This window comes from Periophthalmus magnuspinnatus, chromosome 6, assembly GCF_009829125.3.
Source record: "Periophthalmus magnuspinnatus isolate fPerMag1 chromosome 6, fPerMag1.2.pri, whole genome shotgun sequence".
Lineage (NCBI taxonomy): Eukaryota > Metazoa > Chordata > Actinopteri > Gobiiformes > Gobiidae > Periophthalmus > Periophthalmus magnuspinnatus.
The window spans coordinates 25,860,628-25,885,622 of record NC_047131.1 but is presented as its reverse complement, the minus strand read 5'-3'; the positions used below and the strand labels follow the sequence as shown (position 1 = coordinate 25,885,622).

The window sequence follows — 24,995 nt, the reverse complement described above, 5'->3', positions numbered from 1 at the left end:
CAACATCTGCAGCGATGTGGTTGCTGTATCAGACCATTGTGGTAAAGAAGGAGCTGAGTCAAAAGGCAAAGCTCTCAATTTACCGGTCAATCTACATTCCTACAAGCGGATGAAATGAGTTTTCTCCGCAGGGTGGCTGGGCGCTCCCTTAGACATAGGTTGAGGAGCTCAGTCACACGGGAGGAGCTCGGAGTAGAGCCGCTGCTCCTCCATGCCAAGAGGAGCCAGTTGAGGTGGCTCAGGCATCTATTTCAGACGCCTCCTGGATGCCTCCCTATGGTAAGTTCACATGGAGCAGCTTGTATGGCAAGAAGAACAAGAAGGCAAAAATGTTTGTTCTTGTCCTCAGTGAACCTCTGTTGTGTGAAGGTGGGGCCAGAGTTGGCCCCCTGTTGTGGGGCTCATGATGTAGAAATGATATGAGTGAGTGCCATATTTAGAGGGTCAAACTGAGTGTAGAGTGACCTGAGACCATTGATCATGTGCCATCACCTTCACTGTCACCACGCCCTGGGCTGACCCTCTCGTCCAGGCAGACAATGGAAAAGTGCATTTGGAATCAACAACATCCTTGGACCGCAGACCATCAACTGGTTGCCACTAAGCCAGTTCAGTGAAGCTGAATCATTACTGTTGGCCAAAGAGAAGCATTTCTATGGTCTTGAGGGGCATATTTTCATGCAAAAACTTATTCAAGCTGGAACTATTGGACAAGATATTTTGCCACAGATTTTATGTAGAAAACAAAATAAATGCTGAGGGCTGTGTGTCCAGTTCTAAATTTGATAAACACAGATGGTATGTTGGTGACTTTCTGAAGTGATAACCCAGTTAGGCTAGTTTATTTATTAAATAAAAAATAATGTATATCAATAGAAATGAATTTGTCCTGTGTTATAATCTACACTTGCATCAACCAGTTATATCATAATGCACCAAATATTAAACTTCTTTCTAAAAGAACAACCCAAAACATGTATTTTGTATCCAGATCCTTTTACTATCACTTTTTAAAATAATAAAATATTTATTTATATATTTATATTATTTATAACATTTAAAAATATGGTATGGTGTTGTGCAATAGTTGTGTGGTTCTTGGGCAAGTTCTTCAGCCTGAGTCTATGCAGAACAACAGATGGAAATCTGTCATGTCTGTTTTAAGGATTGTTATGCTATTATCACAGACATGTATCTAGACTTTAGCTGCGAGTTTACATTGAATAACAGGCACAGGCCATTGGGAATGGGTGGACTGTGGATGTGTAATAAATGATTTGTCATGCATGTTTGAAAAAAAAAAAACACAACATAAAAGTGACCTCCTATGACCTCATAAAAAATTGCTGTAACCTTGTTGGGCTTTCCCTCCTGAGCTCAGCAGCAGTGGTTGTGGTGAAGGTAAGGCTTGGTGCAATCTGCTAAAGATTCACAATGCTGTCATATGTCCCACTCCCATCTATGTGGGCCATACACGCCAGCCAGTACAATTGTAAAAGCTTAAATCCATTTGTGTGAGTGAAAGCATTATCCAGATGAATTTACAAGAATTCAAGAATCTCTTGCATTTCAAAACATATTTGTATCAGGTTTTACAAAAAATAAAACATGTGGACACAAACCTCTCATAGAGATCCACAAATTGCCAAAATGTATACTTATTTACAATTCTTTGTCCAACATGTTAGACTCTCACAATCTGCGCTTGATTGTGGCCGATGCTGAATTTGCATGTATTAATCACACTGAGAAAAAATGACTTTGTTATTATGTGTAGTGAAGCTCCTCCCTTTCGGAGGGAAAATTCAAATGTACACAGAGTCAGATAAGACCAGAGGGCACTGCAGTGTGGAACCTTGATGACTGTGACAACTGCTTTGGAGGTAAGACTTTTCAAAGATTTGACACACTTTCATACCTAGAATATAAGCATCGTAAACACATGTTTGTGTTACTTTATTTAAAATTGAGGTTAATCTAAGAAAGAAACAAACTGTTAGCATGACTGCCCACTGCCCATCTACAAGTGTGACAATTGTATTAACGTTTGTTGCTTCCAAGAGAGAGCTCCAGCTGCAGGTAAACGAACACATATACTTGATGTTTCATGTTTAGACAATAAATTCCCTGTATCTTTCAGAAAAAGACAGGACCTTTGAGAACCACCAAAACACACGCCGCAGGTGAAGTAAGTGAACCAACTCAAATAATTTAAAAAGGTATATATTTTTCCAAACACATACTTCCTAATGAAAGTGTATCATCACTTGTATCTACAGGGGGTGTGGCAGTAGGGGGGCTTTGTACCTGATGCCCTACCTGTTACAGAATGCCTACTGAGAAAGTTGAAGATAATCACATGGTGAGAATTCTTTCTACATTTTCTGTGTTCGACTGTGCTTCTGTCCTGGACTGGTCCATTATTGTATTAAAGAGTAATAGACCGAGTCCTATATTTATATATATTTGGCCGTTTTGTGACCCCAGCTCTTCGGACAATGGATGGAAATTATCCTTTGGCTGTAATCCGGTGTCTTTACATTCATGTTGTACATGTATGTTCATTAGCATGCATTGTCCCAGTCAAATAAATAAATGTGTACAGCACAAAGTAAGTATTCATATGGTAATCATGTCAAATTCCTCTCTCTGCAGGCAGAGACCAGAGCTTCTTCATAAGTCTTGTATAGGCTTTCTTTCTTTCTCTTTATTTATACAGAGGAACCCAATGAGAGCACTTCGGCTCAAGCAGGCCTAAAACTGAGCGTTGGGGCACTCCTTTACTTACACTTAGAACATGTTATTTAAATCCATCAGCTACTGCTGCCTGGGTTCTTTTTGAAAGATAATTTTTTAACCAATTACATGTAGCATTATCAAATTCAATATGCTTGAGAAGCTTCAAAAGGACTCAGGGAATCAAAAGCTTTAGTTAAATCAATAAACAGAGCTATGCAATCTTGTTTGTCATCAAGGGCTATGAAAACATAATTTAAAACCAAAATTAAATCTGCCAACTGAACAAAAAGTTGTAGGAGTGAAGATGTTTCACTGCTCATCCAAGTTTCTTCTTCAGTTCTGGTCAGATTGCTGGTGGACACTGCTTTATATCTATCGGAAGGGAGGAGATAACTGCACTGAAACTGTAAACAGCTATTGTTTAGTTTCTGTATGTAGGCTGTATTGGGCTACACTAAGTGAAATGAGCCTGGGACCTACTTAACATAATAATTAATTCATTAACTTCGGCTTTTACTATGGATCAGACCTGGACAACTGAGGCATTACACAGATGTCATTTAAAACGTTTGTGGATGCAGTGACAGTACTTTGCCCTTTTCTGAAAGCCGATTAATAAGACTTAAATATGGAGCATTTATTTAAATACATTGTAACTTGATTTGCAACTAACTTTTCTAAAACTTTTGCAAGACAAGATTATTTAGATATTGGCCAGAGATAATTTGCATTTTAAGTTGTCCCACCTTTATGTGCCATTTCCCATAATTCTGATACATTAAAAATATGTAATAGAGGTTGAATTACATATGAAGCAGCTGGTAATACAAGTTTTGGGTCAAAGTCATCAGCTCTCATGGGTTTCTTTGGGTCTATGGAGCGGATTGCATTTAAGACCTCCATGTAAATCTGAATTAAATAATAAAAAAACACCAAAGAAAGGTTCATTTTAATGCTTAAGTAAGGATAAATATGCACAGTCCGCATGATTTGGTCACATTTTATTAACTTGAAAATGTTATGTTTGTGGTGTAAATATGCATAGAGGGTATTGAATAACTTTCAAAGCCCCAAACATAATTTCACTGAATCAGTTTCAAAGCCTAAACATAATTTTACTTCAAGCAACTGCTTTCAGTATTTTTGAACGCAAATCCTGCGAACTTTTTCTTTCAGTGTAAAATCCAGCTGTTGTAAACTGTAACTGAAAAGCTGCAGTAATATTTGGCTTGGCCATTTATTTGAGCTGGAGACTGATTCTTAAAACGATGAAAGCGCGCGGGAAATTCATTCCCAGTGTGGCTCAGGAGCCCGCATCCATCACATGAGCCCATGAGCCTCCCGCAGAAGAGCCTGAGCTGGACACTTAGAACAGCGCGTTTGAAGTCCATTATCAAACTGTTTACGTGAAGCCAGAGGTTCCGGTTATAACACATTTCAAAATAAAATAAAAAAATCTCGATATGGCCAAAAAATTTATTTGGTGATGAGCAGGAGCAGTGGAAAGTGAAAACACGTGTATGTTCCTTCGGGGAAAATGTGTGAAAACATAGACTAAGTGAAGGGAAATACATTTGGACCAAAGCCTGTGCCTCAGTCGCCCAGGTATGATCCACAGTAAAAGAAAAACTCAGTTCTGTCAAATTGACTAAAAGTGTTTTGAGAAAACAAAAAAACAAAAAACAAAACACAATTATGAAAGGTTGTAAACAGATAAGAAGATGAAGAGGTCAAGCTCTCTCAGTCAAAGGCTATTTCCCCACAAAGACTTCTCAAGCCACAGATGCATCTCAAGTTCCCTGCAAGGTTATGTTATATTGTGCATTGCTTAGACTGTTGTGGACCTAGTTATTGTTAGGCAATATTATGATAGATTTAAACTGTAGGCTATCCTTTTATAAATATAGGCTGTAAATGTAAGTCACTTAGTCTTAATTGCAGCTCAGTAAAGAACAGAAACAGTGGGTCACTTACATGCTGTGGTGCCACATTGCACCACAGTCCTTCATAGGCTTGTGACAGACTGGGTGTGTCTGGGAAATTTGGTGGTTGTGATGTTTAGTCATGACGAGAGAGCACGCTTTTATGTTGAAAGGTCCACTGAGCTCGATGTTTTTCCGTGCCTTGACGTGCAGTGAGGTCCAGCCTGCTGCGCACTTGTCGGAACGCACAGATAGAGCGCACTATAGCAGTGGGGATGAACGGGGCACGTGTGGACTCTCGTAAAGACTCTTAAGCGCGCTTTATTGACTGGATTATTGTGTTGTTATTTTGCGAGAGTTGTTTACAGTGGTTACTTTGTGAGCGGATACCCTCCTGTCTGAGCGCATCCCGGGACAAGATTGCGACCTGGAGGGGCTCCTCCACACTTAACAGTGGGTATGTCTTGCAAGTTTGCGAAATTTGTACATGCTACTTTGCATAGTCTACCATTTGGTTATACTGGTGTTCACGCGCCTGGCGCGTCTATGCAGACGCTTTAGCACTTTCACTTTCGTCTAATGTCATTTAGGTGGCGCTTGAGATGTCGCCTAATAAAGCCTTGACACTGCTCAGGAGACTTGTAAAACAACTACACATTTGGCTTTGTCCTGTGTAACGGATGTGTTTGATCCTCATTTCATCACGTGGTTTAGAGCAACAGTAAAGCCTTTCACATTGAACTAGGTCTGCATTTGATCAGAAATAGGCCTAATCCAGATAAGGGCAATTGAACGGCAGATTATCACAAAACGATTCATTTTAAAGTGGGCAATAATTTAACACGGGACAGAGTAACTTGGACCATTCATTATTTTTATATTGTCTGATTCTGTTTAGACATTACTGAAAACATGTCTAAGTATTCGCAAAATAGGCTTACGGATTTGGACACTTAATGAACCAGATAGCACCCTTGTTTGGGTGCCATAATAATAGATTAAGGAGATCAATTCCTATTTTATGCGCTCCATGAATCAGATCCTCTTGAAGGGATTTCAGAAAAGAATAGAGAAACGAAGTGAATCTGCCCCAAGCCTTGCGCGTAAAAAGAGAGGTTAAGACACCGTGACCCATCCCCTCCCTTCAGTCTCTTTAATTGCCGTGGGGTTGATGTGTTGATTAGCTGTTTGAATTTCTCTTAAGCGTTCAGTACACAAGGTCGAGGTTATAATAAATATGTAAGGAATGTGTATTGCTGGAGGCGCAAGACCACCACTCTCTTGTGATATAATGTGAGGGAAGTTAGTCTTAGGTATCTCTCAAAAGTGCAGCCTGTGCTCTCGTCACTGGAGTGCATCAATGTGGTGTCTGCTCTCTCACTTCTTGACTCATTTTTATGCTCTATATCATACCATCAGTCTCAAGGTACAGACATTTTTACTGTTCAATCGTGAAGACCCATCTGAGGCTATGCAATAGTTTTTCTCCATGATATAAGTCACATTTACATCTGTTACCTTTCACTGCAGCCTAAGCACAAAGTTCCTGTAGCTTGATAGCTTAGCAGTCTTGTTGCTAAGCTACAAAAAAATATATATAAATTTTTTTTTGTATGAGCTGAAAAGCAATTGGCCTGTGTCTTGCGGACTTTAGTTGCACAGCAGTTTGGCTGTCTTCCCCACTGACTTCATCATTGGTTGCATTCAACTTAGTGAGTCTTGACCATGGACAATGACAAATCCAGAGGGAGAAGATCAGCGGAAGCAGCTCATTATTCAAAGCATAAATGTTTATCTTGATAAATAGGCCTGTATAAATTCTTTAAATGCTCCTTTAATGACTGAACTTTTACATACTTACATAATTGTTCTCTATTGAAAGAGCCAACAAACTATTAACTATTAAACATCTAAAGAAAAAAACACACAGAGGTTAGCATTTTTAGACAGAAAAGTTAATGCTAATTGTTCATTTTTAGCACATATTAAGGTGCCAGATGAGGCAGATGTGATGCTGACTAAGCCTTGACTGGATTGGCACATGTTAGAACTGCTGAACATTTTGGGAGAAATATTTGAAATTGTGATTTTTCTGTCAAGCATTCTGATTAGATTTGCTATTTATCTTTTAATAATAGGATTTGTTCAAACACATTTAAACATGTCCAGGATGTCTAAAAATCACAGATTGTTGAAATACAGCTTGAGCATTTTTTATGCAGAATAAGCATATTTCCTTGCTTGGGGAGGAAAGGATGGTACTTCAAATATTGCAGCCTTTGCAATTTGGTACTTGCATCTCTTCAAATTTTGATTTGATTTTGATTAATCTTGCAGCCCTACTATCATATAATTAATTAGTAAAATGCATGCAAGCAATGTGGCACTGTATTGTGCAGTACAACGTGAGGTCATTGACATGTACAGACAACCTTTTCCTTACGTGATTATTAACTTGTATTATATTTTTGTAACCCAGGTGTAAAATCCACTTACCTATAGTAACTGCAAATTCCCATTTCCTGTATATCAGTAAACGCCCCGTATAATCTCAGCCCCCTCACGTGACCACCTCAGCCAATCACACGCTAATGGCGCTTATATAATGCAGCTGCGCTTCTCTCCAGTCAGAGCTGGGAGGAAGCGCAACAGGGCAGCTGCACAGGTACCGTGTCTCCGCTATTTTTTGCAATAACAACCACCATCCATCTTCTAAACCTACCGTTACGTGTTTTAAACTCACAGGAGCCACTACCATTATCACGGACGCTGAGTAAAGACCGCGGGTTCTGACGCGAACAAGGGGATTTGGTGAGTCTGTTTGGTTGTCAAGTACTACAAAGCATTAGCATTACACACGTGCTGTTAATATACCGCGGTGCATTACTGTCAACATAGTCAATTTAAATTGTAATTGTATTTATACCAACAGTATTTTACATGGATTTTGTGTACACTAAACTAACGACAGCTAATACTAAAAGTGATAGTTTTTTTCTAAAAGGTAATTCTGTTTAATACAGGCCAGGTGTGCTCGGGTTGGGCACAATATTTGATGGCGAGCTAGGAGCCCTACCAAGAACTGGAACATCACATTCAACTCTACAGCCTTTGCGGTCTGGTAGGAGGCTGTTGCAGCCTGTCCCTCCCATAGACTCAAACATTCGCATTCACAACCTTAACATATGGACAAAAGGGGAAATTTTATGGACAATTAAGCCCATATCAGTGGCAACCTCATTTTTTGTTCTATTGTATGCCCATTTTTGGAGATGATATGCTGATAGTGCTGCATTGTTGTTGTATTGTGTGACCTAAACTGTGAAAGTGCACTTATTTTTGCCTTACTCTAAGGGTAAAATATTGAGACTGATACTGAAATCCTGCAGATTTTGTAAATATTGTGTTTTTGTGTGTTTTATGTTTCACTTGCAATACATGGTACCAACCACAAAGTAAATCTGTTCCAGTCTGGTTTATTGCACTGCTCTCCCACCTCCCAGTGAGCCGATACTTAACTCTTCTGATTTAGCCCAACGCCCAACTCAATATCCAAGTCCAAAATATCAATTCACCCTCTTTCTGAGCCACATGCGCTACATGCGTGCTACAGAAAATGTGGCGAGCCAGCCAGGAGATGGTATAGTAGTGCAATAATACCTGTTTTTTTTTGCAGTCTCACCAACCCCTTTTCAACATGGACATTTTTGAGTCCCTCGGTATTAACATACAAAACGCGGTTATTGTGAGTGCCAGCCCTAAATGTGAAGTTGATGAAGTAGAAGATTTTCTGCTCCAATACGGTGCTATAGAGCGTTCAGTTATGATAAACTCCCCTGAGTCTGAATTTCATGAAATGTTGGTTGTTGAGTTTAAAACATATGCAGCTTTCAATTTCTTAAATCCATTACTGCCGTACAAATTTAAACCTGCACATAATGAATACTGTGTTAAAAACCTGTCAAAAATTCACGCTGCTAGTGTAGGTTCCACAAGGACTAAGACTTACCTTGCTGACTTAAAACAAATGGCTGAGCTGTCTGGTCAAGATTTTGCGGAAGTATTACAGGAACTGATGACTCAAATAAATGAAGCTGTAACTGAACTGCACCCTGTTCCATCAGAAGGCACCAAGGAAAACCCTGTCACTGCACATCACAAAATGGCTGCTGCTCCAGATCCACAACCCAAAATGGAGGCCGATCCAGCTTTATCAACACATAACAAGCCTGCTACTTCTTCCCCCCTGCCATCTACACGACCTGCTGCTGGAATGAGAGAAAGATATCCAAGTAACATAGCCGCTGACTTCAATCCACCAGAAGTGCAGAGATATGTAGTTGAACATATTGTGAAAAGTGATGACATTTCCATGCGCTCACACAGGTTACGCACATTCTCCGGAAGAGTCCCCCGCCCACAGCATGAGGTGGACTATGACACATGGCGTTCAGGGGTGGACCTCATTCTGAAAGACTCTGCCATTTCGGACACCCAGCAATCCAGGTACATCCTCGACAGTCTTCTGCCACCTGCTGCAGACATAGTGAAACATCTCAGCACCGACTTGCCGGCAGAAATTTACATTCAACATCTTGACTCGGCGTATGGGACAGTACAAGATGGAGAAGAACTCTATGTTAAATTTATGAGCACTCTACAAGACTCCGGGGAGAGACCATCTGCATATCTACACCGATTGCAGGTAGCCCTGAGTTTAGCCGTCAAGCGGGGAGGAGTGAAGCAGAGTGATTTCAACAGACACCTGCTCAGTCAGTTTTGTAGGGGATGCTGGGATGACAGTCTCATCTCTGAGCTCCAGCTGAAGCAGAGGAAGACAAATCCACCTCCATTTTCGGAACTGTTAATGCTGTTGAGAACTGAAGAGGACCGTGAAGCAAACAAGGCTCAACGGATGAAGCAACATCTGGGAACATCTAAGAGTTGCTGCTCAAGCTCAGTTCGCAGTGGAAGAAGATGGAGTGTGTGCTGCCATTTCCTCCCTCTCAAAACAAGTTGCGGAACTGCAACGGCAGCTGGCCGCTCTCACTGCCTCCCAGTCCGGTTCTCAGTTCGCTCAGTCTCATCCAGTCCCAAAGCCACACCCACAACAGAAGATATCATCATCATCTTCGTGTCCGAAGCCTGGGTTCTGTTTTCGTTGCGGAGAAGATGGACATATCAAGCCACAGTGTGTGAACTGTCCTAACCCGGCACTCGTTAGCTCCAAACGCAAACAATACAGTGACAAGAAGCAACAGTGGCAGCAACAAAATCAACCCCCACGCAAGCATTTAAACTAGAATCAGTTCCTGTCGTGGGACACACAGGAACTGCGCAGGGCCAACACTGTCCCGCCAAGAAAAAGCAAGCTCATTGTGCAGAATTACAACAGCTCAGTCCAGGGCCAACAACAAGGCTGCCTAAGGGACTGATTGGACCAAGATGCACGGCGGAGATCAATATTTCTGGTCACGTTCATCAGTGCCTGCTCGACACCGGATCACAAGTGACCACGATACCAGTTTCATTTTACAACCGCCATCTGCATGAACAGCCCATTTATCCACTGCATGACCTACTTCAGGTTGAAGGCGCTGCTGGTCATAACGTTCCATATCTTGGTTACGTCAGCATAACAGTACAGTTCCCCAGAGACTTCATTGGCAAACAACGTGACATCTCCACACTCGCTCTAGTTGTTCCAGACACCCGTCCCGATGTTTCATCTATGCTACTTATCGGCATGAACACCTTAGAGCCGTTGTATGAACAATATATTGGCGAACACTCTTCATTTCAACCCAGCACTCATGGGTACAGAGCTGTTTTGAAGACCCTACAGCTGTCACACCAGCAGAAGGATCAAGGCAACATTGGAGTTGTGAGATTATTCAGCAAGTCTCCAGTGTGTGTACCGGCCGGCCGCACTGTTGTCATCGAGGGCTCAGCTAAAGTCTCCTCTCCACCTTCAAGCCAGAGTGTCCTCCTACAACATCCTGCTTCCACCCTGCCTGGTGGTCTTTGTGTCAGCAGTTGTCTCATCTCTCTTCAAGCTTTTTCCTCTCACAAGCTTCCTGTAGTCATCACAAATGAATCCGAGCAAGACGCATTCATTCCACCCTACAGTGTTGTTGCGGATCTTGAGACCTACCACTGCATCCTCAATGAACATCGTGTCACTCATCCTCCAGCTGGGAGAGCATCATCCAGCTTGAACATCGACTTCGGTGACTCTCCGTTGCCAACAGAGTGGAAGGAGAGAGTCAAAGAGAAGCTCAACGCGATTTCGGAGGTTTTCTCACAACATGATCTGGATTTTGGATGCACAACAGCCATCAAGCATCACATTCCACTCCATGACAGTACACCATTCAAACAGCGTGCTCGGCCTATCCATCCTCAGGATATCGAAGCAGTCCGTCGTCATCTTCGGGAGCTTCTGGAAGCCGGGGTCATAAGGGAATCATCATCACCCTTCTCATCTCCTGTCGTGGTGGTTCGAAAGAAGAATGGTGATATCAGATTATGTATTGATTACCGTAAATTAAACCTCCAGACCATAAAAGATGCATATGCCTTACCCAACCTTGAAGAGTCATTTTCAGCCCTATCTGGTTCCAAATGGTTCTCAGTTCTTGACCTGAAATCCGGTTATTACCAGATTGAAATGTATGAGGAAGATAAATCCAAGACCGCCTTTGTTACCCCCCTTGGATTTTGGGAGTTTAACAGAATGCCCCAAGGTGTCACCAATGCTCCAAGCACATTTCAGCGGTTGATGGAGCGGTGCATGGGTGACCTCCATCTGAAGGAGGTGCTTGTATTCTTGGATGACCTCATAATCTTCTCTAACTCCTTGGAGGAGCACGAATGCAGATTACTGAGAGTCTTGAACCGGCTGCATCAATACGGGCTGAAGTTGTCAACTGAGAAGTGTCGATTCTTCCAAACATCTGTTCGCTACTTGGGACACATCGTGTCAGAACGAGGCGTGGAGACAGACCCGGAAAAGATTGAAACCATAAAAACCTGGCCAATCCCCACCACGCTGAAACAACTGCGTTCTTTTCTGGGCTTTGCAGGATATTACCGCCGGTTCATCAAAGACTACGCTATCATAGCCAAACCACTTAATAACCTAACTCGAGGGTATGCTCCTGTTCGAAAGTCAAAGAAACCGGGACCTCACAAGACACCTACCTACAATCCAAATCAGCCATTTGGAGAGCGCTGGAGTCCCAATTGTCAGTCGGCTTTCGAGACCCTGATAAAGAAACTCACCACCGCTCCAGTCCTTGGATTTGCAGACTCCTCTCGTCCGTACATCCTCCACACTGATGCAAGCGTGACTGGTTTAGGAGCTGCACTTTACCAGGAACAAGAAGGGAAGCTGAGGGTCATAGCCTACGCCAGCCGTGGGTTATCACAGAGCGAGAGCCACTACCCAGCCCATAAACTGGAATTTCTGGCCCTTAAATGGAGTGTGACCGAGAAATTCCAGGACTATTTGTACGGAGCAGAGTTCACCGTGGTCACTGACAGCAACCCGCTCACCTACATCCTAACCTCTGCAAAATTGGATGCCACAGGTCACCGTTGGTTGGCTGCCTTATCTACCTACACCTTCAAACTCCTGTACCGGGCTGGTAAGCAGAACATCGATGCTGACGCGCTCTCACGACGCCCTCATCTGTGCTCTAGTGGAGAAGCCCCACAAGACAATGAACTTCTGAATCAATTCATCTCCCAGCATACAGTGGATTCTGATGCCATCTCAGGAGAAATTGTGAATGCCATCTGCCAAAATCATCTGGTTCGAGCTTCACAGCCGGAGGACCAAGGGCAGATCGGTCTCACCCTCGTTGAGTCCCTATCCATCAATGCTGACACCCTACTTGACAGCTACATCTCCGAAGATCTCCACCAGTTGCCATTTATCCCTACTCTCGACATCAGAGAGAAACAACACTCAGATCCCTCCATCCGAGAGCTCATCCATCAACTTGAGACGGGGGAGAAGATCCCACCTACTGTAAGAGCAGAGCTCCCAGAACTTCCCCTCATGCTTAGAGAGTGGTCAAAGTTGGAGCTTGTGGATGGGATACTGTACCGACGGAGACAGGATAATGAGGATCTCTCATATCAACTCGTCGTCCCGGAAGATCTGCGTCCACTGGTCCTGAGAAGTCTCCATGACGACATGGGCCACATGGGGATTGATCGTACACTCGACCTCGTCCGTACGAGATTCTACTGGCCCAAAATGGCAACAGACGTGGAGCAGAAGATAAAAACTTGTGGCCGCTGTGTGCGCAGAAAAGCCTTACCGGAGAGAGCTGCTCAACTTGTCAGCATCATAACATCACGACCGCTTGAACTCCTTTGCATGGATTTTCTCAGCCTCGAACCCGATTCCAGCAACACTCAGAACATCCTAGTCCTCACTGATCATTTCACCAAATTTGCCGTTGCCATCCCCACGCCGAATCAAACCGCAAAGACTGTGGCAAAAACCTTATGGGAGAACTTTATCATCTACTATGGCATTCCAGAGCGAATACACACAGATCAAGGGCGTGATTTTGAGTCAAAGTTAATTAAAGAACTTTGTGAGGTTGCTGGCATTCAGAAGAGCCGCACCACGCCGTACCATCCGAGGGGAAATCCGGTGGAGCGCTTCAATCGGACATTGTTGCAAATGTTAGGTACCCTGGAGCCAAAACAAAAGGCAAGGTGGAAGGACCATGTCAAGCCGCTGGTTCATGCTTATAATTGCACCAGAAACGAGGTTACGGGGTTTACTCCCTATGAACTCATGTTTGGACGAACCCCTCGGTTACCAGTTGATATTGCATTTGGGCTGCCAGTGCGGGACCCTCAGAACAAGAACCATTCCCAATACATTCAAGCTCTGAAATCAAGGCTCCAAGAAAGCTTCAAAATTGCTGCCAAAAACTCTTTGAAATCTACCGATCGTAACAAAGCCCGATTTGACAGTCGAGTAATCCCATCAGCCTTGGTACCAGGAGATCGTGTACTCGTCAGGAATGTCCGCCTACGTGGGAAACAGAAGCTCTCTGACAAATGGGAGCAAGAGGTCTATGTTGTAGTCCATAGAGCAGGAGATCTTCCAGTCTATAAAGTGAAGCCAGAACATGGCAATGGACCAATGCGGACACTGCACCGAGACCTCCTCCTGCCATGTGCCTTTCTCAAGGACAACAATGACTCGCAATCTGAAACAAACTCACCTGTCCAAAGGCCCAGAACCCGACAGCAAATGAAAAGAGCAAACCTTGCCACCGACATTCCTGCTGAAGAGGATGACAATCCAGAACCATTAACACCTTACCCGAGTTTGCCAACAGTCCATTTTACAGTGGAGAGACAATCTTCCATTCCTGTCTTGGATCCACCCACTGAGAATGACAGCCAAAGGCTTTCAACCTCCGATCATCCAGTTGAAGCTGAAGACCAAAGGGAGCCACCAGCTTCCTTCTCCAATGCTCCAGTCACCGAATCCAGCAGTGAACAGTCTGATGTGCAAGGAAATGAACCTGAAACTGAGGAAAACCAACCGGTAAACTTACCTGAAGAGATACCCACTGAACATTCTGTCGTTACAGCTGAAGGTCCTGCTGACGAGTCCAATTCAGTTAAGCCACCTGACAATGACTCTGACGTAACCCTAAGACGTTCACAACGCCAGAGAGCACCACCAACAAGACTCCATTATCCCACCATGGGCAATCCACTAATATTAGTCGTCAAAACCATGTTACATAGTTTATCGGACGCACTAGGCATCAGTGCTAACGTCGATAACTGTCCTTCGTCCATTTATGACGTTTAACATGCAACGGGACGTGCACGATTTAAGGCGGGGAGGATGTAACCCAGGTGTAAAATCCACTTACCTATAGTAACTGCAAATTCCCATTTCCTGTATATCAGTAAACGCCCCGTATAATCTCAGCCCCCTCACGTGACCACCTCAGCCAATCACACGCTAATGGCGCTTATATAATGCAGCTGCGCTTCTCTCCAGTCAGAGCTGGGAGGAAGCGCAACAGGGCAGCTGCACAGGTACCGTGTCTCCGCTATTTTTTGCAATAACAACCACCATCCATCTTCTAAACCTACCGTTACGTGTTTTAAACTCACAGGAGCCACTACCATTATCACGGACGCTGAGTAAAGACCGCGGGTTCTGACGCGAACAAGGGGATTTGGTGAGTCTGTTTGGTTGTCAAGTACTACAAAGCATTAGCATTACACACGTGCTGTTAATATACCGCGGTGCATTACTGTCAACATAGTCAATTTAAATTGTAATTGTATTTATACCAACAGTATTTTACATGGATTTTGTGTACACTAAACTAACGACAGCTAATACTAAAAGTGATAGTTTTTTTCTAAAAGGTAATTCTGTTTAATACAGGCCAGGTGTGCTCGGGTTGGGCACAATATTTGATGGCGAGCTAGGAGCCCTACCAAGAACTGGAACATCACATTCAACTCTACAGCCTTTGCGGTCTGGTAGGAGGCTGTTGCAGCCTGTCCCTCCCATAGACTCAAACATTCGCATTCACAACCTTAACATATGGACAAAAGGGGAAATTTTATGGACAATTAAGCCCATATCAGTGGCAACCTCATTTTTTGTTCTATTGTATGCCCATTTTTGGAGATGATATGCTGATAGTGCTGCATTGTTGTTGTATTGTGTGACCTAAACTGTGAAAGTGCACTTATTTTTGCCTTACTCTAAGGGTAAAATATTGAGACTGATACTGAAATCCTGCAGATTTTGTAAATATTGTGTTTTTGTGTGTTTTATGTTTCACTTGCAATACATGGTACCAACCACAAAGTAAATCTGTTCCAGTCTGGTTTATTGCACTGCTCTCCCACCTCCCAGTGAGCCGATACTTAACTCTTCTGATTTAGCCCAACGCCCAACTCAATATCCAAGTCCAAAATATCAATTCACCCTCTTTCTGAGCCACATGCGCTACATGCGTGCTACAAATAACATTTGGAAGTACAACTACACCTTTGTAAACAGACTCAAAATGTTTGGCTGTGGTTGTTAAAAGTACAAAAATATACATATTTTATTTCCATTCTTAGACCATTCATCAGACCAATCAGACATTTGATGAACTACAAAATGATCTGTGTTGCAAGACCTAATGATACAGTCATTGTCTTGTATGACAGACTAATGGTAATTCCAGGCGTTCAGCAAACTAATAGTGATGACAAAAAAATATAAAGCGCAACTGATGAGCTCCAGGTGCGGGTGTCATCAGGTTATGCACTAGTTCCATTTTATGTGCTGTTCAGAAGGTTGTTGGGGTTTCACACACGATATTTAAGTGATTAATGACACTGGGAGAGTGGCCTGAGCTCTATGTGAAATATCTCTGTGAAGGCACACTCATCCTGTCACTACTAACTACTGCATCATGGGAAATAGTAATAACAATAGTTAACATTAAAAGAGAACAATAATGATAATAAGCTCTTTCTTTTTCTCCTAAAAATCATTTTCTCTCATATCTGGCTGACTTAGCTATTCCCTGTTTGGAGAAAAATCACTTGTAAACACTTTCTGCTCAACACATAATACATAATTAATCTTACGTGTCAGCCATAAACATTATTCTTTCAGTTCAAAGTGTTAATTTATTTTATAGCCCAAGTTATGATTCGGAAGTTTACAAATACACTACAAAGGTGCATGTAATGAGTTGTAACAACATCATTACTCATGTATTATTTCCAGAGGCACAATCAGATTATTGACAAAATGAAACCTTCTGCCTTTCATTGAAAGTTCACTCTCTTGTCTGAAAGCCACAATTCTTTGTGTCTCATTTATGTATATGATTTATTATTTCTGTCAATTTAAAACCAAACAAATGATTTTTGTTTTAGAATGTGCTGCTTTTAGCTAGCTTCTGCGTACACTATTTTCTAGTCAGGGGGTATATTCACTTAACCTGGCTGTGGCTTATTGTGATTATTGAATGACAAATGGACTTGGTCCAGGGTCAGTAGCTAAGTGCACGATTCAAGTTGATTCAAGTCTAATCATCTGTGTGTCTGATTCTTTGCTCATTTTACACCATCAGATTTTTTGTTTTTAATGTAGATTTGACATGTTTTATAGCTAAATATATATTGTTCTTTATAACAAATATTATTTATCTGAAATATCTGACAAGTGATCCCAAATTGAATATTATAGCTGTGTCACAGCTGAGCAACATGAGTACAATATGAGTAACATGAGTAACATATGAGCAACATGAGTAACATAGGAGTTGGGATTGTCCTTTGACTTTTGACCTTTGACCCTGACATCAACACAATATATCTTCATTTCATTTTTTTCAATGGTTTAAAAACATTCCTTACATTAATCTCAGCAATTACTTTGAAGTACTAAATTATTAGAATATTCAGTTGATATCTTCAGGGTTTGCAGCGTCCCACCTTTATTTTTTCCTCCTCAGAAGAGAGCATCTTCAAACCAGAATTCCAAACATTTGAGCCTAAATCACATAGTTTAGATTTCATGAGATGACATTTGGTACATCCAAATGTTTGAAAACATTCTTCAACTTTGAGGGCATATCAGACTTCACTCTAGCTTTTGTTCTGTCCATTCTTTTATCAGTGGAACCCAAGGCCAGTTCTGACTTCTGTTTGTTTGCCAACCTATTTTTCTCTTGATCTCTGAGGTTTTTGTATTGTTTTCACTTAACAGAGTGGAGAAGCCAAAGTAGAAGTAATGTTTTAAGGATACGGTGAAGCCCGGGTGCCTGACAGCCCATGTGTGTCCGGGCCAACCCTCTCGGTGAGGAGTGAGGTGAAGAGTGATTGCAGTGCATCCTGGAGCCTGAGCATGGTTCACCTCTCTTCTGCCTGGCTGCTGGGAGGCCCTCTGGGTAAGAGCCACCTCTTAATATGTGGACATGTAGCTGAGGTGAAAAACTGTGTGTAAATTTGTATGTTTCTTCTACCTCTACTCAGGTATAGAGTAAAAGTAGTAATTAAACAAGTGCATAGTTTAAACATTTCTTTTGAAAGTTTTGTATTTGTGCAGGTAAATACTTTATAATTAATAGTGATACTATAACTTCTAGTATTAGTACTATTAAGACCAGCACTATCAAAGTGAGCAGGGGCTGTATGCTCAAACATAGACACTTTTTCTCCCTCCCACTTCTCCAATTGGCTGCCTTCTGTAAGGCTTAGTGAGTAACATCTGGATTTAACCAATCACAATTAAGTGTGAACTTTCAGAAGAAGTAGATTACTTTATTTACCTCTTAAATGCAATACAGAGTGTACTTGAATTTTTCCAAGAAAAACTGTGATATTAAATTTTTTGCCTTATTGCCCATCTATGAGTACAAAGAGCTAGTTCTTGCGACAGGTAGGCTCCTGTATGACCAGGGCAGCTTTAGTTCAAATCTTCTTCACTTCTGTAAAGTTTCCCGTGTGGGTGTGTTAGTGATTTAAATATTTCCTTAACAGTGTATTTGGACATAAAATTTAAAACAAAGCAGCATTTTACATTAAACCTTAGATACCTCATTCAAAAGGGTGTCTTACAGATATGGCTACAGCTGTAATGAAGCACAGGGCATTAGTCTTATTATTAGCAGGTTAGGGTTGGTTCCAGCAAAACTGAAGCTTTTTTGTTTTTTTCTTTGTTATATATAGTAAAAGTGAAACATAGAATGCAGCTATTTCTGCCCTGTGTTCTGGGGCATTTGGTTATTTTGGCCATAGCAGACTAGTTATGTACAAAAGCATAACAGCAGTATATTTGATTTTGGTGTTATATTTGATACAATATACATGCAGAGTTTCAGAGATACACTGGCAGTTACACTGGCAAAGTTCACCACATACCAGGCATTATTCTCTTTTTTAGTTTTGTTTCTCTGCATGGTGTGTATTTAAGTAACACTCCTGTGGATTTGACCAGGTTTTAATTTTAGTATTGTGTTGGTAGTCGTGAGTTGCAACACAATAGATCCTTTGACTTCACTTATCTACGAGTGGTCAGTCTGTGGTATGGCAGCTGTGGTCTAACATCATGGATGCCTTCAGAACTCATTGTACTTGGGTTGGGTTGACCTGTTCTGTTATTTTGTTCTGACTAAACCCACAGCTTGACATAAAATAATGACTTTTTTTGAAAGAGGTTTGGATAATTTATAACAGGTATTCAAGTTGGTTGACATTTACATAAATTCTAGATGGTACATTATGAAACACTATGGGCACACAATGAGACCACTGACTGGAAAATCTATAACTGTGTCAGACCCATCATATTTGATTAAGACACCACTGTAAAATCTTTGGTTCAAAAGCAAGACTGATCTTTTGTGGCTTGCAAAACATTATGTAAATAAAATTATTAACATTTACTTTTAAGTATGTTCAATGTACATGTATGCAATGTTCCTTCTAATTTTTCACGAGTCTGAGCAAACACACAAACTCCCTGAGCGGTCCCATGGACCACTGTGAGCGACATCAGACGTGCACACTGTGGTCATGCTGCATCGCATCCATCCAAGTTAAATGGTTTATTAAAATAATCAAATTACCACATTTACATTTGTGTTATAAGACTTATAATTGAAGTGAAGTGAAGTTAAAAGTCTTCGGCTAGGTTGAGTTATGAGGTTGCTGCACACTTTTTGGCCTGCTGTATTAATCTCCCCCATTTTACTCTTGATTGACTTGGAAAAATCATGATTCATAAAATAATAACAAAAAATAAAAGTAACAGAAATATCATATAATTAAAGCTGCAAGTGGCAATGATCTGTGGACCTCATCGCTGTGTGCACATCCCTCCCAATGTGCCTGCCATGGACTAGCAGCTGCCTCTGAATCATGACCAAATCTGTATGCGGCTGCCCGGCATGCCATTCTCCCTTCCTGACAAGCGCCCAGGCCACTATCTGCTGTTCACTTAATTTCCATAGTGGAGTGTGCCAGTTGACTTATACTGGCGTGATCCATAGCTTTAAACCAGCAACCTCGTGCATGATAAAATTATAGTGTAATTGACTTTTTCAATCGGATTGCATAAAGTCATTTCTGTCTCTTTATATAGATTTGGAAAGTAGTTTATGTATATTATAGGGGACACTGTAGTCACCACTGGTTATTTACTCATTACTCTGCTTTATTTTTTTTGATTTTGCACTATTGGTTAAAATTTTAGCTCTGTAAACTGTTGCATGTGGCAGTGAGGACCTATCAAAGAAAATAAAGACAACTGTGTGTTACACAAATATTGAAATGAATATCCAAGAAAAATGGATAACTATTGATTTAATTGGATGAAAAACCTGGGATTACTCATGTTTCATACAATGTTATAATGACAACAGAATTTCAATCCAATATGGCCAACTTTCTGTTCATTACAGGGTGGTACTTCAATCCAACTTTTGACTTGTCTCACGGAGCTTTTATCATTGTTCTGAATTTCATGAGCCTACTCCAAAATGTGCTTGTCCAATCTGAAGTGATGAATCGGTACATATCAGGCATTCTCTTGATGCCCATTTTATCACATTTTTTTAACAATGTTCAGCTGGTCAAAAACGCAATAATTTTTTTGGGAAAAGAAAAAAACCCCATCAAAAACAATTTCCCTCGCCAGTTACTCCAATGCTGGCTCGGGCCAATAATAGCAGTAGGGAAGTTTAACCACCTGCTAATGAGATGTCTTATTCTATCTGGCCAGTTGTAACAATACTGTATAATTTATCAAGGAGTTAGTGAGGAAAAGTTTATATAAAGCACACGTTTCTTGTTTGTAGCTTGACCCAGTCGCTTGTTTAAGCTCAGGAAGCAGGAAACACTACACCTCCCAGGGGCATGGGCTTTCACAACTGCTCACATTCTACAACATTACTGGCTGTACTTAACAAGATGATCCCGTAATCCTTATAGATTACATTCAAAGTTACCTGTCAGTGATATGGTTAGGATATTTCACTGAACAAAACACCAACCCCGTTCTCTTGACTTTTATAGAATTAAGTTTGATTTATAGTCAAGTGTGGGGTCTCTCCTCTTCAAAGATCTGTTAGTGTGGGTCAGTCATGTGCTGTAGTTTGTTGTTGAGGAAACGGCCTTTGTGACTCTCTTGTGACTCATGCCATCAATCTTGATCTGTTTTGTATGCAGGGTACTGAATGTGATCTATGAGGTGAAAGGATAATGTAATAGGTAAGGACTGACAGGTAACAACGCTAAGGAGGTTCCAGTCAGGTTATAATAGCATAACATGAGCAACCAGTCCTTTTGAGAATCAGTGGAGGAAATACCACCTTACCTTAGCTCGGAGTATGAGTTACAGTCCAATACCAACAATTGGTGTTAGATACAACGATACATGTTGATTTTTTTTTCTACAGTATTACTCCATACTTAATCACAAGTCTCAAATTTAAAAACTCACCTTCATGACCTTTCTAATCTAACATCTCTATAATTATTTCTCCTATGTACTGTGTTTAATAACTAATAACTCTTTAAATAGTAGTACATATGGAAACTGGCACCTAATAATTTTGACTGAAGACCTTGTACTACAGAACTCGTTTGAAATTTGACACAATATCATGTTATGTGGCTGGACCTCAGTTAATTTAATGAGTCTCTGAGAATGTCACCAACAAAAAGCCCCTTGAAACAGGATGTCAATTATAAGATCACTGGACAGGTCAAGCTTGAGGCAGTGGTCGTGTGAGGGAAAATGGTTTCTCATTGTACATATCGTACTGTGGCCCTTTAAATGCACACCAAAAATCAGTTCATTATCTGATTATGGACTTTTAAGATTATTTAAATTACATGCAAATAGCAACATCTGATGAGGGACCACATGATCACAAATCAGCAGTTTACATTACATTTTAATTATCTTAAAACTGCAAAAAATCTGATAATTATCTGATTTTGACCGTGTGTGCACTGCAGCTACTGACATCTGTTGTGAGCAATCTGATTTGTTTCTGATTGTTCACATCCATAAAAAAGAGATATTTTTAAATTAAGGGTACTTTGTCTTCCAAATACATCGGTTACTCAAAAAATCAGTTGACTCACTAATAAATGTTGCTAGTTGTTGATCAGATTTCTCTTGTCATGTCATTTTATAGTTATCAGATTTTTAGTGGTCTTTTGTGGTATAGAAAATTGTGGCCGACAGCAAAAACAACCTTTTAAAAATATGTATTCCTTTTAATCCTATCCCTTATTCATACTTGCATAATGCTGTGCAGGGTCGGCTCTAGCCTTAGTGGGCCCTAAAAAGAGCTTATATTAAAGCGTCCACCTTATGAATACAGTGCTGTGAAAAAGTATTTGCATCCTTCCTGATATCAAACAAATTTAAATATTAAACAGAGATAACCCAAGTAAACTTAAAATGCAACTTTTCAGTGGTAATTTTATAGAAATGCACATTTTGGATAGTATAGAAAAATACTATCCAAACGCACATGATCCTTGGTGAAAAAGTAACTGCCCCCCTTAAATGATGAGGCAAATGTGATTAATCATATTGAGTTGAGTTAAATTTTTAAACCAGACCCAGGCCTGATTGCTTCCAGACCTTTCAAATCAAGAGCTCACTTAAATAGAACCTGTCTGACAAGGTGAAGTCGGCCATATTGAACCCAAGACATCATGCCATGATCCAAAGAAATTCAGGAGTAGATAAGAAGAAAATAACTGACATTTATCAGTCTGGAAAAGGTTACAAAGCAATTTCTAAATCTTTGGGACTCTAGCGAACCACGACGAACCAGACCTGAAACTAATAGAGATGTTGTGGCATGACCTTAAAAAGGCAGTTCATGTTCGGAAACCCTCAAATGTGGCTGATTTAAAACAATTCTGCAAAGAGGAGTGGGCCAAAATTCCTCCACAGCGATGTGAAAGACTCATTGCCAATTACCACAAAATCTGAATCTGATCAGAAATGGCTAAGAGTGTCTAAGATGCAGAAAAAGTAAGAAATTGGTAAGGAAACTACTTTTTCACAGCACTGTGCATAAAAGTGAACATTGGTGTATTGCATTGTCTAAAAAATTGCATTTATGCAACTTAAAAAAGTGAATTAAACATGGATTAAAATTTAATAAAACATCCAATTGAAGGATTATTAAACATTACCCTGAAAAATTTCCTTAAACTTTTTTTAAATGACGTTTCTGATCTGCGATGTGATGTGAAAATTGGCTCCACACTTTACAGCCTCTGGATCATAGGCAAAACTGAGCTCTTGATATCACACAGTTTGGAACATGTAAATTGCAATTTTGATGAGTATTGTATCTGTGAATCTCTGCATTAGTTTTGAAGTAAAATGTGAAATGTTCAGGGATAGGGATTTTAGTTATATATAGTTTAAAAAATGGAATAGTGCATTGAATAAGACTGTCACTAACCGTGGACTTGGCTTTATTATGCTGCCGCTGCTCAGCTCTCCTACAAATGCAAAAGACCAGGCTCCCGTTAGTTCCATCAATGCCTCAGGCTCTCGCGATAATTCAGCCAAGCACCAAACACCGCAACGACAGCAAGACAGCACTGACAGCAGTGTGGGCCTTAGCCTGGATTTAATGTTCAGAGCTGCAGAACAACAGATTTCTCGCTAACTGGATAACAACAATATACTAATTAAAGTACACACACACATATATAATGTACAGGCAGGAAACACGATCATGAAAATGTTATGTTTCATAATGACACATGACTTTCACTACTAGGGAAGAAGGATGTGCGCTCGGTCACAAACATAGCAACAGCACCCTGCACTGGGCTGGGCTGAGGGCCCCACCACTTGCTACTACACCTGCCACTGCGGCGCTATGCTAAGTGCTAATAACATGTTGACATATTCGAGATGGTGGTGGGTGTGGTGGTGACATTGTGAATTAAAATGACGACAATAACGTAACTTGTCATATTAACAATTGCACTAACCTCTTTGTAAAATTCACTCAACATTACGTCGAGATTACTGTTTCTTCTCTTCTTTTACAGTGGGGCAAAAAAGTATTCAGTCAGCCACCAATTTTGCAAGTTCTCCCACTTAAAAAGATACAGAATGAGAGGAAATAACCCAGGAAATCACATTGTAGGATTTTAAATGAATTAATTGGTACATACTTGTTACTTGCTTGTTTGTATGTGATACTTATTTTATCACATACAAACAAGCAAGATTTCTGGCTCTCACAGACCTGTAACTTCTTCTTTAAGAGCATGTGTGTCAAACTCAAGGCCCAGGGGCCAAATGTGGCCCACCATGTCGTTTTATGAAGTCCGCGAGAAAGTAAATTAAAAGGCATGACTGTCATTTTGAAATAAGTCTATGCTGCTTTAATGTGTGAATGGACCATAAACTAATGATATTTTCCCAACAAGTGAAACTGAGAAATATTTGCAAATAATGATCCCAAAATGTTCAGGAAGAGGAAAGTTGTAGACATAGAAGGCCATGGAAGTTTGTGCTTCAAGGAGAAAAACCTATATGTTTTATGTGTTATGAGGTGGGCTCGGTTGGACAAAGGACACCAGAAACAAAATTGTAGACCTGCACCAGGCTGGGAAGATAAAATCTGCTATAGGTAAGCAGCTTGGTGTGAAGAAATCAACTGTGGGAGCAATTATTAGAAAATGGAAGACATACAAGACCACTGATAATCTCCCTCAATCTGGAGCGCCACGCAAGGTCAAAATGATCACAAGAACAATGAGCAAAAAACCCAGAACCACACGGGGGGACCTAGTGAATGACCTGCAGAGAGCTGGGACCAAAGTAACAATGGTTACCATCAGACACATACACTATGCCGCCAGGGGACTCAAATCCTGCAGTGCCAGACATGTCCCCCTGTTTAACCCAGTACATGTCCAGGCCCGTCTGATGTTTGCCAGAGAGCATTTGGATGATCCAGAAGAGGATTGGGAGAATGTCATATGGTCAGAAAACGTTTGACCTCTGTCATTGCCAACAAAGGCTATTTAACAAAGTATTGAGATTAACTTTTGTTATTGGCCAAAAACGTATTTTCCACTATAATTTGCAAATAAATTCTTCAGACAATGTGATTTTCTGGATTTTTTTTTTTTTAATTTTTTTTTTTGGTCATTTTGTGTCTCAAACTTGCAGTGTACTCCGTCCATACAAGTGCTCCATACTCTTCATCAAACTTCCTCGTCTTACTTTTCGTGTGACTTTCGTGTGTCTCATTACCT

General features: G+C 40.9%; 1 protein-coding gene across 2 annotated transcripts in view; it reads left to right on the top strand.

Moving 5' to 3' along the window:
- The first annotated feature begins 4,870 nt into the window (after nucleotides 1–4,870).
- Nucleotides 4,871–24,995, top strand: part of il34 (interleukin 34) — a 31,417-nt gene continuing 11,292 nt past the window's right edge. For both annotated transcript variants that reach the window (XM_033968785.2, XM_055222720.1), the window contains exons 1-2: nucleotides 4,871–5,118; nucleotides 17,446–17,626. In XM_033968785.2, the coding sequence (XP_033824676.1) occupies nucleotides 17,584–17,626 (43 nt within the window). In that variant the 5' untranslated portion in view covers nucleotides 4,871–5,118; nucleotides 17,446–17,583. The remainder of the gene's footprint in view (nucleotides 5,119–17,445; nucleotides 17,627–24,995) is intronic.